At 38.9% G+C, this 14095-nt stretch overlaps 1 protein-coding gene across 9 annotated transcripts in view; it reads left to right on the top strand.

Annotated features, from left to right (window-relative positions):
• LOC139937683 (CLIP-associating protein 1-like) overlaps window positions 1-14095 on the top strand; it is a 101868-nt gene that overhangs the window by 70671 nt on the left and 17102 nt on the right. For 8 of the 9 annotated variants that reach the window (XM_071932941.1, XM_071932949.1, XM_071932950.1 and 5 more), the window contains 8 exons: window positions 789-905; window positions 1899-2002; window positions 3260-3323; window positions 3913-4076; window positions 4959-5037; window positions 6440-6583; window positions 7632-7718; window positions 10506-10565. In XM_071932941.1, the coding sequence (XP_071789042.1) occupies window positions 789-905; window positions 1899-2002; window positions 3260-3323; window positions 3913-4076; window positions 4959-5037; window positions 6440-6583; window positions 7632-7718; window positions 10506-10565 (819 nt within the window). The remainder of the gene's footprint in view (window positions 1-788; window positions 906-1898; window positions 2003-3259; window positions 3324-3912; window positions 4077-4958; window positions 5038-6439; window positions 6584-7631; window positions 7719-10505; window positions 10566-14095) is intronic. The other variant, XM_071932945.1, reaches the window with a different exon arrangement.

Raw genomic sequence — 14095 nt, forward strand, 5'->3', positions numbered from 1 at the left:
TAATGGGGCAGCCTTTTCTGCAGTAGAGCTTCTTGTAGTTATAACAGACACAGGCTAGAAACTAACTCAAAATTACACTAACCCAGCAACTAAGAGACTTTGACAACTGAAGACATTCAGAGCATACTGATTGAGATGTTGAGTTGTCAACCGCCACTTCTTTTCAGAACCATACTACTCAAAAGAGATTCACACTTGGTGCTGCCGCAAACCTCACTTATTGAAGCGCCTCCCGGGAGTAGCATTCAACCTGTGACAGATTATTTTTATAGAGGCATTGATTTTATGTCTGTGTCTATGTTGCTGATTTGACAAACCGTGATCAGAACTAAAAATTTATTTTGTTGACTATCTGTTCCACCCCTTATTACACCCATGTATAGTTTGACACAATGAGGTCACAGTATGTTAACCGCATTGTCTAAAGAGAGGGTATAACTTTGGTAATTATTCTAAAATAGAATGACCGTAAAGCTTGCTTGGTAAAGATGACCTCACTAGTACAAAGATATATTATACCCATCAGTTTATACACTGTACAGTCATGGCATGGTAATATTTTAATATGACTTCTGGGACTCTGTTTGAGTGGGCGATTTTTAACACCCAAAGTTTTTGGACTTTTGAAAACAAAACATGTAAGCTCCCTTTAGAATCAAGACCAATACATTTTCCAAATCAAGAGAGATGATCATCACCAGTTGTCCCTCAAGTCTGTCAAAGCCTAAGATGTAGCCATTGGAATGCATTAGACCAGGTCTAACTCTCTATCTGTTGTTACCTTTTAGTCCCAGCAGGCCAAAGCTACGCGGAGACGCTGGGATAGCTACTCGGATGACGAGAGTGAAACGTCAAGTGTCTGCTCTGTGGGATCCTTCGGCTCCGGCAGGGATCGGGCCCTAGAGGTAAACTTCATTTTTCTACAAACTTATTTTGATCCATGCACAAGGTCGTGCTTCTGTTATCCGTGTTTGCATAGGATCTCTTCGGGGTAAACTAAAGCCCAGTTCATATGTACTTTCTGCGAATGCGAATGCGAAGCGAATGTTGACGTCACAAATTCCCAACGAACAATTCGCAGCCGTTGAACTCTGCTCGACTCCCTTGCAAATACCGCTGCGAAAGGAGGGTTGTGACGTCAAATTCACGTCAATTCGCTTCGCATTCGCATGAAGTATGAACCGGGCATAACCCAGCAAATACAGTTTACTTGACCATTTTCAAGTCCAGTGCGAACAGCACAGGAAAATTTCACCCATGTAACTTAATCACATTCAATGGGTAGTTAAAACCTGCCACCTTCTCTGCCCAGGTAAACTAACCAGAGCGCAATTTCATAAAGCTTGTAAGTATGACAACTTGCTAAGCACAGACAAAATCTTGCTTACCAGCTTCTGGTTACCAGCCATATATCCATAAAATTTACTCTGTTGCAACTGGTGACCCCATCAGTTTTTGCTTTAGCAAAGAAATTTGCTAAGCAGGACTTTAACAAAAGAGATCTATGTGTTCTGACTAAGCGAGGACGGCCTTGCTTCACTTTCATGATTGGTCTACAAGCAGCTTGGGAGCCAGAGAGTTAAAAGAATGGTACATGTACAAGTATGCAAGAGCTGCCATCGTTTGCATCTTGCAACATATGCTATAGATGGGTTGCAATACTCGTCATCGGCTGCCAAAGTTGATGAATTGTGCACGCATGAAGAGCTACCATTGGCTGAGAGTCACACGCAGCGCGTACACCCGTGCACTTTTCCATTGTTTTACATCAAAGATGGCGGTCAATGGTGCTCAAAGCAACCCATATAATAGATTCACATTGAGGACTGGACAATTTCGTGAATGAGATTTCTCATTGCTCTTTTACTTTGATTCTTATTTCTGTTTGGTATCTGCAGGACGTGTCTGAAGTTCTGAATAAGATGGCGAGTCCAGGATGGTCGGAGAGGAAAGAAGGTCTGATAGGGATGCAGAATGTATTACAGAGTTCTAGACCTCTCAGGTAAGGAAACCAAAGATGCCTCATAAATAAACTTTATCACTGTAGCTCATTAAAGGCAGTGGACACTATTGGTAATTACTCAATATAGTTATTAGTATAAAACCTCACTTGGTAACGAGTAATGGGGAGAGGTTAATGGTATAAACATTGTGAGAAAGGGCTCCCTCTGAAGTGCCATAGTTTTTGAGAAAGAAGTAATTTTACACAAATTCGATTTGGAGACCTCAGAATTAGATTTTGGGGTCTCAAAATCAAGCATCTGAAAGCACACAATTTCGTGTGACAAGGGCGTTTTTTCTTTCATTATTATCTCGCAACTTTGACGACCAATTGGGTTCAAATTTTCACAGGTTTGTTATTTTATGCATATGTTGAGAAGACTGGTCTTTGACAATTACCAAGAGTGTCCAGTGTCTATAACCAATAACCTGAGGAAACAAGGGTGCTCGCTATGTGAAACACCAGGTGTAACCCCTACTTTTTCCACGATATGTATTGTGGGTTCTTGTATGTGCACTACCAACCAATTTTAGTACACAGGACCTACGGTTTAATGTCTCATCAGAAGAACATAGTAATGCGCCATATTTTTGGCCACATGAGGGGTTGCTCAAGAGTATGTTTTTCACTTCTGGGGGTATACGCGATTTGTCGTGCACAGTTTCAGTAGTCATTCTGTCACTTTGGTTGCGCCGTAGTTTGAAGTTGCTTCTGAGGTGGGTTGTATTGGCTCCTTTAAAAGTCTTATTGTCTGTGATGGATTAGATGACTGTGTTGTTTATGTGTTCCAGTCTTTAATAACTGTTTTGGGTATAAATGAATAAACCCCTGGAAGTGATTGAGAGCGCCCTCATGCGGTAAAAAAATTGGCCCGTTCTGGTAAAGTATCTTGCTTAAAGACACCAGTGTCACAACTGGGACTCGAAGCCACAACAATACAATGCATCTAGGCTGAGCGGTTAAGAGCACTAGACCCAAGCTTTGGTGTTTCTGATCAGCAGAGTGTGGTTTTGAGTCCCGGCCTTGACACTTGTGTCCTTTAGCAAGTTACTTAACCATTATTGCTTCATCATTAGAATAGTGTGTCTGTTACTTAACCATTATTGCTTTGTCATTTGAATTGTGTGTTGTGTAATGCACATAAAAAGAACCCATAAGTGTTTCAAATCAAACATTTAAAATGTTTCTGTCAGAAGTTTAAAAAAATGCCAGAAAGTCACAGCAACCAAATTAAAAACCTTGCTTTTCCTTCTTCAGCCGGGCGGAATTAAAGAGAGCGCAGGACATCTTTACAAGAATGTTTGCAGACGCCCATAGCAAAGTGAGTACAGGAGCAGTTTGGAATTGATTTTATATAATCGCTAGTACCAGTGGTGTTTATGTTTTAAATGCAGTGGACACTATTGGTAATTACTCAAAATAATTATTAGCAGAAAACCTTTCTAGGTAAAGAGTAATTGGGAGCTGTTGATAGTATAAAACATTGTGAGAAACGGCTCCCTCTGAAGTAACATAGTTTCCGAGAAAGAAGTAATTTTCCATGAATTTGATTTCGGACCTTAGATTTAGAATTTGAGGTCACGAAATCAAGCATCTGAAAGCACACACCTTCGTGTGACAAGGGTGTTTTTTCTTTCATTATTACTTGCAACTTGGACAACCAATTGAGCTCAAATTTTCACAGGTTTGTTATTTTATGCATATGTTGAGATACACCAAGTGAGGTTATTAAAACAAAAAAATTATGCAAGTTGCCAGACACACAAGGACTGAAGGCCACTTTAAGGTGTGGGCTACAATTGATTTTTTTTTCCAGGACTACTGCCACCTACTCCTGGGGTTGTTTTGGGATTTTCTTTTTTCAGAATGGTTTATGTTATTACCATTCTACCTTTTGTTTGTCATTCTAGGTATTCAGCCTTTTTCTAGAAACTGTTGTTGAATTTGTCATCGTTCACAAGTCGGACCTCTCTGATTGGTTGTTTATCCTGATGACACGCCTCCTACTAAAGATGGGTGCTGACCTCTTGGGGTCAGTACTGCATAAGGTTCAAAGGGCCTTAGATGTTGTCAGGTGAGTCGTCAATCCAACAGGGCCCATTTTCATAAAAGCTGTGAAGCAGAACAATTCTGCTTTGCAAATTTCTTGGCTAAGCAAGAAATGACCGGGATACCAGTCGCAGCAACGGTAACTGTATGGTATTCTGGTCGGTAACTTATTTTTGCTAAGCATATTTTGTTTGTGCTAATCACTCGTCTGTTTGTGAAGAATACAGAGATAGATTGTCAATCAAGCAGGGTACCAGTGCAGTGTAAATGCCCATGAATGTTATCATTTATTGTCTCTATATATGTATTGACCATATAAACACTAGCGTCATCTAAGTGGGGCGCCCCGGCTAGAGGTCAAAAGAGGATTGCTCATTGGCCCATGCTATTCGTTTTCCATTGTGGAAGTGTTGCGGCCGAGCAGTTAGGAGCACCGAATTTAAACTCTGCTGTTTCTGACCAGCAGAGTGACGGTTCTAATCCCCAGCCGTGACACTTGTGTCCTTAAGCAAGACGCTTAACCACTGCTTCGTCCTTCGGATTGGACGTAAAGCCCTTGGTCCCATGTGATGTGTAACGCATGTAAAAGAACCCAGTGCACTTATTGAAAAGAGAAGGGGTTCGCCCCGGTGTTCCTGGCTGTGGCTGCTTAATGCACCGTAGCACCTTGTAAGCCCTTTATAAGGTGCTACATAATTGGGTCTCAGAATTCATCATTGCAGTAACCTATCTTTCTGAAAGTTTGTACATACAATCAGCGCCTTGAGTACATGCGCTATATAAGACCTTGATATTATTCCATTTATTTGTCATCGGATAACCATTATGAGTGCAGCCTGATAAGGTAATGCATACATAGATCAATTGAGTGAGATCGTGAATTTTGTTTTAACTTCTTCTTTTATAGGGAGGCATTTCCATACGACCACCAGTTTAAGATCCTAACAAGATTCATCGTGGATCAGACACAAACGCCAAATAATAAGGTAAGAAATTTCTTCACCACCCCTCCCCCCCTTTGCTCCCAAAGTTCATGTTTCTGTATCTTTCTGACAATGGAGTCCCCCCATGAAAAATCCCCAAAGTGCCAAGCGTCGTAGTCTGAAGATACATGTACACATGTGAAGAGGAAATGAAAGAAAAGCTCTATTTGGCAATGTCTGGAAAAGTCATTAAAGGGTCTATGTACTTTTTTCTAACACAAAACACAGTGTCCACAGATTTACATTAAACTTACACAGTTTGAAGATCATGATAGTAGAAAGCTTCCCGTGAAATTTTACTTAAAGAGGTGCTGCAGTTTTTGAGAAATGAGTAAAACAAATAATTTTCGTCTCGGTTTTAGCATGTAAAAACGTATCAACCAGTTATGCAATGGTTTTTTTGTATAATGTCATAACTGGTTAATGGGATTTTACATTCTAAAATAATTTTGGTCTTCCTGAGACAAAAATTGTTGTGTGACTTGTTTTACTAATTTCTCAAAAACTACACACCATCAGTAGATGTAATACTTGAAGGGATCTTCAAACTCTGTAAGTTTAATGTAAGTCTGTGGACATTTTGAAAAAGTACCTGAATCCTTTAAGTCTAAGGGGAACTTTTGAGGGGACACCAGGGCAACAAAGGCCGTGGTCTCCATGGCTGACCTTGAATTCCAGAGATGTTATTATATAGAAACATACCATACATCCTGTCTATGGAAGATTGAGAACTTGTACTTGGAATACCCCAGCAGGCTAATAATAATAAATAACGAAGTATTATACATGTATAGCGCACGTATCTACCAAACAAGGTACTCAAGGCGCTGAGTATATACAAACTTTCAGAAAGATAGGTTATTGCAGTGATGAATTTTGAGACCCAATTATTTAGCACCTTCTAAGGGTTTACAAGGTGCTACGGCGCATTAAGCAGCCACAGCTAGGAACACCGGGGCGAATCCCTTCTCTTTTCGATAAGTGCACTGGGTTCTTTTACATGCGTTGCACAACACATGGGACCAACGGCTTTACGTCCCATACGAAGGACGGAGGACGAAGCAATGGTCAAGTGTCTTGCTTAAGGACACAAGTGTCACGTCTGGGGATTCGAACCCACACTCTGCTGATCAGAAACACCAGAGTTTGAATTCGGTGATCTTAACCGCTCGGCCACAACACTACCATGAGAGAGAGTGTGCACTGCTAAAAAAAATGTATGTTGGCAATAAGAAACCAATCCTTCTTTCGGACAACAATTCTTGTGTCGCTCTCTGGAAAGTGTTTTTATTCAGATTTTGGGAATCACACAAGAAAAGTTTTCTTGAAATAAGATTTTGTTTTTGTTTTAATAATATATTAATAGTAAATTGACCCTTATGTATATCTGATTGACTTTCCTCAGGTGAAAGTAGCTTTACTGCGATACATAGAGAACCTGTCTGAGCTCATGGATCCATCTCAATTTACCAACTCAAGCGAGACTCGACTGGCAGTCTCCAGAATTATCAGCTGGACTAAAGAAGCCAAGAATCCGGACGTCAGAAAGGTAGGCAGTAGAATCTCAACCTCTGGTGTTTCTGATCTCCAGAGTTTGAGTTCTGGGCCCATTTTCATGGCTCTGCTCAACATATGCAAAGAGTCGCAGCTTACAGAAGCAGGGAATTCTGTGCTTACGTGAAGCGTATTTCACAGAATAGCAGGGAAGTTATGTTGTGCGCCGGCATACTCCTTGTCCTTGTCTATAGGAATTCTTTGCTTCCACAGCTAGCGCAGAAATTTGGTGCTTGCACAATAAGCGGAGAATGGTGATTATAGGTGCAGATTTCGGCGGTAAGCAGAGCTAATAAGTTGGGCCCTGCTCGTGGGAAGTGTGTCCTTTCACAAGATACTTTACCATAACTGCCATGTCCTTCAGATCGGACATTAAGCCATAGATTCATGTGGTCTAGGATTGGCGGTGCCCGTTACAGAATCTAGAACACTTATTCAGAGTAGTGGTTAACCCTGGTGTTTTTGGTTCACATACATTAGCAAGCACCCTTGTCATGCTTGTTTAAAGGTTTCTTTAGACTTGCAAGCTACAATGATTAAGTTCACTTATAATGCATCTTTTCTGGCATGGTTGGCTGTGCGTAAAGCGCTTGCCTCTCACCAAGTTGACCCCGGTTCGATACCCGGCCAGGGTCATACATGTATGTGAGTTGAGTTGTGCGTTGGTTCTCTGCTGTGCCACAAGGGTTTTCCAGACCATCCGCTTTTCCTCCCTCTGGAAATATCAAACACTCTCGATCTGTGCTGTGCTCCGTGGTCATAATGGGTTGATTTTGCTGGCAGCCAAAGCATGTCAGCTTCTCGAACACGCTGTAGTCGCGTCCTTTGCAATTCAGCCGTTACCTGCGAGTAAGGATGATTAGCCCCCACAGTTTGTATTGTTATTATTGTTATTATTGTTATTATTCGTTCATTACCAGAAATATATAATAACAACAATAACAAACACGCATGTTGTACATGTACCAGAGGTTTGAAGTACAAGTACGCACATAAGCTGAGTTTGAGGTCAAGATTTGTAAATTCTCTCTTTTTTGTTACAGGCTTCACAGTCAGTTTTGATTTCGCTGTTTGAGCTCAACACGCCTGAGTTCAGTTCAATGCTGTCTGTGCTACCCAAGACATTCCAGGTACCCAGTTGAACCCCAGTAATACCCGGTAGAGCCCAGTAGGTCAATGTAAAACCCACAGGACAAACCCTATTAAACCCAGTTTACCCAGAAACTCCTAGTGTATAAATATTTATGATGTTTTTTTTTTTTTGTTTTTTTTTGTTTTTTTTAGGTAGATAGAACCAATTCATGTCTGGTTTTGCATCCCAACTTCATTGCATGTGAATGAAAACAAAAATAGATTTTTATGTTTTTGTTTAGATCATTAGATTGTTTTGTTTTTCGTTATGTTTTTTTTTTACGTTTTTTTGTTTCTTTTTATAAGACAGTTGTTATCAGGTATTGTATGTATTTTTATTTTTGAAATTTGCTTGCCTATTCCCTCGCTTGCTGCTTGCCAACTTTGACAGTCTGTCCTCAATACAGTTTGTAGTGAGTAGCTTTGCATCTTGGACTACACATCACTCAATCAAGATTTACTTCATTCTTGAAGAAAAAAATAAGTCTTACAAATTCGGTGTGTTAATAAGGGCCTCCCAAAAATTTCCATTTCTGAACGCAATAGAAAGTAAAAACAATATTTACCTGAAGGTGAACATACGTTATTATCTTTTAGTTTCAGTGTAGGGTCATAGATTTGTTGTCATCTACATGTACATGTATAGGTAATGCTGGTTTATAGGCAAAAAGATCAAAAATTATACCCAAAAAGTCACATCTATTAGTGTCAGCTGAATACAGTGTGTATTTGTTGAGAAAACAGCAACAAATTTCTTTTTTTTCCTTCTTCACACGAATGTCAAATCCATCCATGTTTAGCCAGGTGACAGCGAGTACCAAAGCATCTCTGGTCTTATGTTTAGCCAGGTGACAGCGAGTACCAAACACATCTCTGGTCTCATGTTTAGCCGGGTGACAGCGAGTACCAAAGCATCTCTGGTCTTATGTTTAGCCAGGTGACAGCGAGTACCAAACGCATCTCTGGTCTTATGTTTAGCCAGGTGACAGCGAGTACCAAACGCATCTCTGGCCTCATGTTTAGCCAGGTGACAGCGAGTACCAAACGCATCTCTGGCCTCATGTTTAGCCAGGTGACAGCGAGTACCAAACGCTGGAACAATATTTAAGAATAAATCTTGCCCCACAATTCCACGTATTTAAAATATTTTTAAATACAACAATTACCATTAATGTAACTTCTCGTTTATGTAAATGGTTTTAAAGTGAAGAGAAAAAAAAAATAACTGTCATGCATCAAGTTGTTGAGACTTTTAAAATCGTGCTTATAATCACTTCAACAGCATGAATCTTTCGTCTTCAGACACAAGCACCGTCCAAGCAGATCAAATTAAAATTATTATATCAACAACTTCTTCTGCAAACCCTGACAGTTTTTCTCTGCTGTTTGGCATTTGTACCAACCCCCCCCCCCCTTAATCTACTGTCAGTGTTGATGTTTTATTCAATGAAGTTTGTTGAATTCTCACAATATACCACACTTTGGTCCAATAAGCTCCTGGTGCGCTCTTCCATTAAAGCTGTTAACGATATTATCTGTCTTTTACTCGGGGGGGTAAATTAACTTTTCATTTAAAAATGTGCACCGAACTAAAGATTAAAAAAAAAAATTCCCCTTTAGCTTTGGAATCTCTGTTATTGACTGAATTCCGGCAGTAAAACCAACTTTAATTACATGTTAACCAGGACACTTAAAATTAGTCTTCACCACTATTGATAAAATTGTAATTTATTTTGGCAATTTCAAATTCCTCACTCCTTTTGTTTATTTCCTTCGCTGCAGCAAATCTGTTCATTCGTACTTCCTTGCACAAACCACTCGCACTTCTCCCACTTTTTAGTTGGTGCTTGTTTTTTCATTTGCAAATCACGACAGTTGTTTTTTGTATTTTATTTTCTCTCTGCATTTCATCCAATTTCCTTCTTGTTTGGACTCTTCTGTTTTTGACCTGTCTTTTTCTTCTCCTTCGATAGGAATGATTTTTGTCTCAAACTTTGTGTCATGAATTACATTGCAGATGAGAACAATAATAACATTGTTGAAATGTCTGGGATATTTTATATCTTGGATATTTTTCCCGAATTTTTTCCTGAACGTGAAGTAACCCTTTGTTGTTTTTTTGTGATGGTGGCATACATGATGTTTGTGTGATATTTTTTCCCCAAAGTTGTAAATTGATTTTTTTGTTTTTTATTGTCTGGTACAATTATCTCTCATTCAATTTGTTTGATGTTTTTCAAAAATAATCCTATAAGTGTGCTCTAATTGATGCAAATTTATTTCGGAATAATACTTTTTTTTTCCCCTCAAACAAGTGTTTCTAAACAACTTCATTAGCCAAAGAAAGTTTGTTGAAACTTATTACAAAAAGTACCCTTTCAATTATCACATCTCAGTAGAGATTTGTTTTTTTCCCATTATCATTTCCCCTATTGCTTTGCAACATAGTTTGCTATGATCTCTAGATTTAGGTACTATTACTGAGAATTGTAGAGCCGTTAGACCCTGTAGATATTTCAAATGAAGTTGTAAACTTCACCGATTCTGCAGTGATAACGTTTCAAGCTCTACGCAGCCTCACTTAGACGTAGACCACTACTCATAAGACATTTATCAAAACCCTGTCTATATGTTTGACCTCTATTTTTACAGGTTTTTGTGTAGGGATTCTTAAATCTTGTTTTTGTTGGTGTGTATTGGATAATCTTCAGAAATGTTTTTACCCCACTCTGGGTCTACCCGCATGCTTCATATACCGTGCCTTTCTCTCGAAACCCCTTCTCTAGGACGGTGCCACCAAGCTCTTACATAATCACCTTCGCAACGCTACGGTCAATGAAAACGAGGTAAATCTGTGCATGGGGTATGCGGTGGTGGTGATAATTGGTGTCGGGGTGCCAGATTTTTTAAACGCATGACTAGCTAGAAAAAACACAAACCGGTTCCCGTTTTTTTTGCAAGCCCTTTTTTGTACTGCTCTTAATGCATTTCCCAGCGTTTGCAGACTGGTTACCTGATGTATGATTAACATCACCGTTACCTTCCACCCTTTGTGTATATATATATATCTTGCCACCCTGACAACTTCCATTATTTCCCTTTTGCAGTTGAAAGTAATTTTTTTTTGATTTAGATGTGGGAAGTTCAATGTGTTTTTTTCCTTGTCCAGCTCTCCCATTGATTCCTGTCAATGTTTCCTTCCAGTCTTTCCTTCCTACCTTTACTTGTTTCCATCCATTCTTCATAAGTTTCCTCCAATCATCAGCTAATTCCTCTATTCTGCAGAAGTTCTGCAGCAATTTTATTCATTCTGCGGCAGTTTTGTCCATTCTGCAGCAGGTTGTTTTCCATCACCAGTTTCCTTCATTCATCAGCATTTTCCTCCATCACAGCACTTTCCTCCATTCATCAGCATTTTCCTCCATTCTGCAGCAAATTTCTCCGTTCTGTGGCAGTTTTTCTCCATTCTGCAGCAGTTTTTTCCATTACCAGTTTCCTTCAATCATCAGCATTTTCCTCCTTCACAGCATTTTCCTCCATTCTGCAGCAAATTTCTCCGTTCTGCGTAGTTTTTTCTCCATTCTGCAGCAGTTTTGTCCATCAACAGTTTCCTTCATTCATCAGCATTTTCTCTATTCATCAGCAACTTCCTCTATTCTGCAGAAGTTTTCTTCATTCTACAGCAAATTGCTCCATTTCTGCAGCAGTTTCCTCCATTCTGCAGCAGTTTCCTTCACTCTTCACCATTACATCATTAATCATTCCATGATGCACTCTACATTTGTAAATCAATTTTCCAATCATTCTATGTATGCCTTCCCCTTTAAAATGTCTTTCATTGACACCTGTTTTTTACTCATTAGCATTTCAGTTACTCCTTACCAATCCCTTTTCCTGACAAACCCAGACTTTTAGTGTTACATGTATTAGTGAATAATCACTTTTCCTGGGAAAAGGGTGGTTCCATTTTTATTAACCAGAGCGTTCCACAGGAACATTTTGAAGGACCACAGAGACCAGTTCTAGAAAAGAATTGCTTTGTAATGAGTTTTTCCTGATTTCTGGAATACTTTTGTTGTGAATCTCCTTTTTTTTTTTATTTATTTATTTTTTTTTGCCTTCAAACTTTTTGAAAGGCACCCACTTGGAATGAAAGATGGAAAGTCTTGTTCCTCGTGTTAGTTCCAGTTCTCTTTTTATGATGACTTAAAATAGTCGGAGGAAAACCCCTTAAAATTAAACAATTAGGTGAGGTGTACGGTAGCACCATGTGTAAATCTCTTTTGAGTAGAGAAGAATGTGGTTGACAGCTCAACATTTTTCGATCTGTATGATCTGATTGTCTTCTCTGTTAACACATGTTACAAACCTCACCTTACATGTATTTAAAGGCAGTGACAACATTGGTAATTACTCATAATAATTGTTGGCCTAAAACCTTTTTTTGAAACAAGTAATGGGGAGCAAGTAATGGGGAGCTGTTGACGGTATAAACCATTGTGAGAAACGACTCCTTCTGAAGTAATGTAGTTTTCGAGAAAGAAGTAGTTTACCACAAGTTTGATTTCGAGACCTCAGATTTAGAATTTGACGTCTCGAAATCAAGCATATGAAAGCACACAACTTCGTGTGACAGGGGTGTTTTTTCCTTCATTATTATCAACTTTGATGACCAATTGAGCTAAATTTTTCACAGGTTTGTTGTTTTTTTTTGCATATGTTGAGATTCACAAAGTGAGAAGACTGGTCTTTGGCAATGGCCAATAAGTGTTCACTGTCTTTAACTTCCACCAAGCAAAGTTTCAATTTCTAATTTAAAATGAAACAAATTAGTTCAATTAGTTTTTGTCCTTTTCAATTCAGGATTGTCAGGATTTTTCTACGATCACTTCCCTTTTTACTCTTTGCCACTTTTTACTCTTTGTGAAACTGCAGACCTGTCCTGAAATGTTCACACATCTCTACCTTATTCTTCTATTTATACCTAAATCATACCATCTCCTTTTTTTGGGTAATCCTCCCATCCGAGTGAATGTGTGTACAATGCATCAGGCCAAAACCCTGGCTGAGAAAAGTGCCCATAACAATCATTATGTTTTTGCAGTTTGTAGACATGTTAAGTTTTAAATGGTAGCAATGTGTTAGATGTATTTAACATGAGTAACTAACTCCAATAGTGTGCACAAAGTAGGTCTACATGTAGTTACATGTAGTTATGCATGTATTCACAATCACACTTAACACTAGCACTAATTAAAAGGACATTTTACAGGCATGATATTTATACTGCACAACTACCTTCTGACGAAGGCCCAGTTTGGAATGAAAGATAACGGCATTTCCCCTACTTGTTTTATATTAAATGGTCTTTTTCCAGACCGGACCTTCGTCAGAGGCTTAAATTAAGATATAAAGTCATTTTTGCCAATTCAATAACATTTAAAAAAAAAACGCTTTTGTATCAAATCGAAACATTTGTTGTGGTTACATCCAGGCCCTTAAGTGAGATTCAATGTTTTGACAATTTCATACCACTGACACTGACACCTTTGATATGTATGTAAGTCAGCTTTTGTGTTTGATCAAATGTTGCCAATGACCAAAATATCAATATCATGCCTGTTATTTGTGCCCATGGAAATGAAATGTAGAGTTGTTGTGTACATGTAGTGACACGTACATGTATGTGTACTTTATGTAGTTGATGTTTATAATTTGAGTTTTCAGTATTTTTGTTTTAATGATCTTAGTTATTATTTTTTTTTTTTAGTTGTAAGGTGTAACACTCGTACATGTAGTACATGTAGTCATTTAACATTGCACACATTAATCCCATTACATGTATGTTTGTGTAGTGAATTGAATTGCACGCCTCACTAATGTCTAACAGTGGTAGAGTGACATATCCATTGTAAGGCAGTGTACACCATTGGCTAAGGAATGCGTTTGTGGAAGAGAAGCTTGAAGGGACAGGGTTGGGGAATGGACATGTCGACGTCATCAACACCCTGTATGGAGGTTTGGCATTAACCTGGTATGTTCTTTAGGGTTGTCGTCTCGTTGAAACCAAGGACTTAAAGACAGTAGACACTATTGGTAATTGTCAAAGACTAGTGTTCACAGTTGGTGTATCTCAATATACATAAAATATCAAATCTGTGAAAATTTGAGCTCCACTTCCGAGGGAGCCGTTTCCCACAAGGGAGCCGTTTCCCACAAGGGAGCCGTTCCCATACTATCATTCTCTCCCCATTACTCGTTACCAAGTAAGGTTTTATGATAATAATTATTTTGAGTAATTACCAATAGTGTCTACTGCCTTTAAACAAAACGGATCTTGGTGTTTTGAAAGAGTGAGGACATCCCCGCTTCGCTT

This window comes from Asterias amurensis, chromosome 5 (genome assembly GCF_032118995.1).
Source record: "Asterias amurensis chromosome 5, ASM3211899v1".
NCBI lineage: Eukaryota > Metazoa > Echinodermata > Asteroidea > Forcipulatida > Asteriidae > Asterias > Asterias amurensis.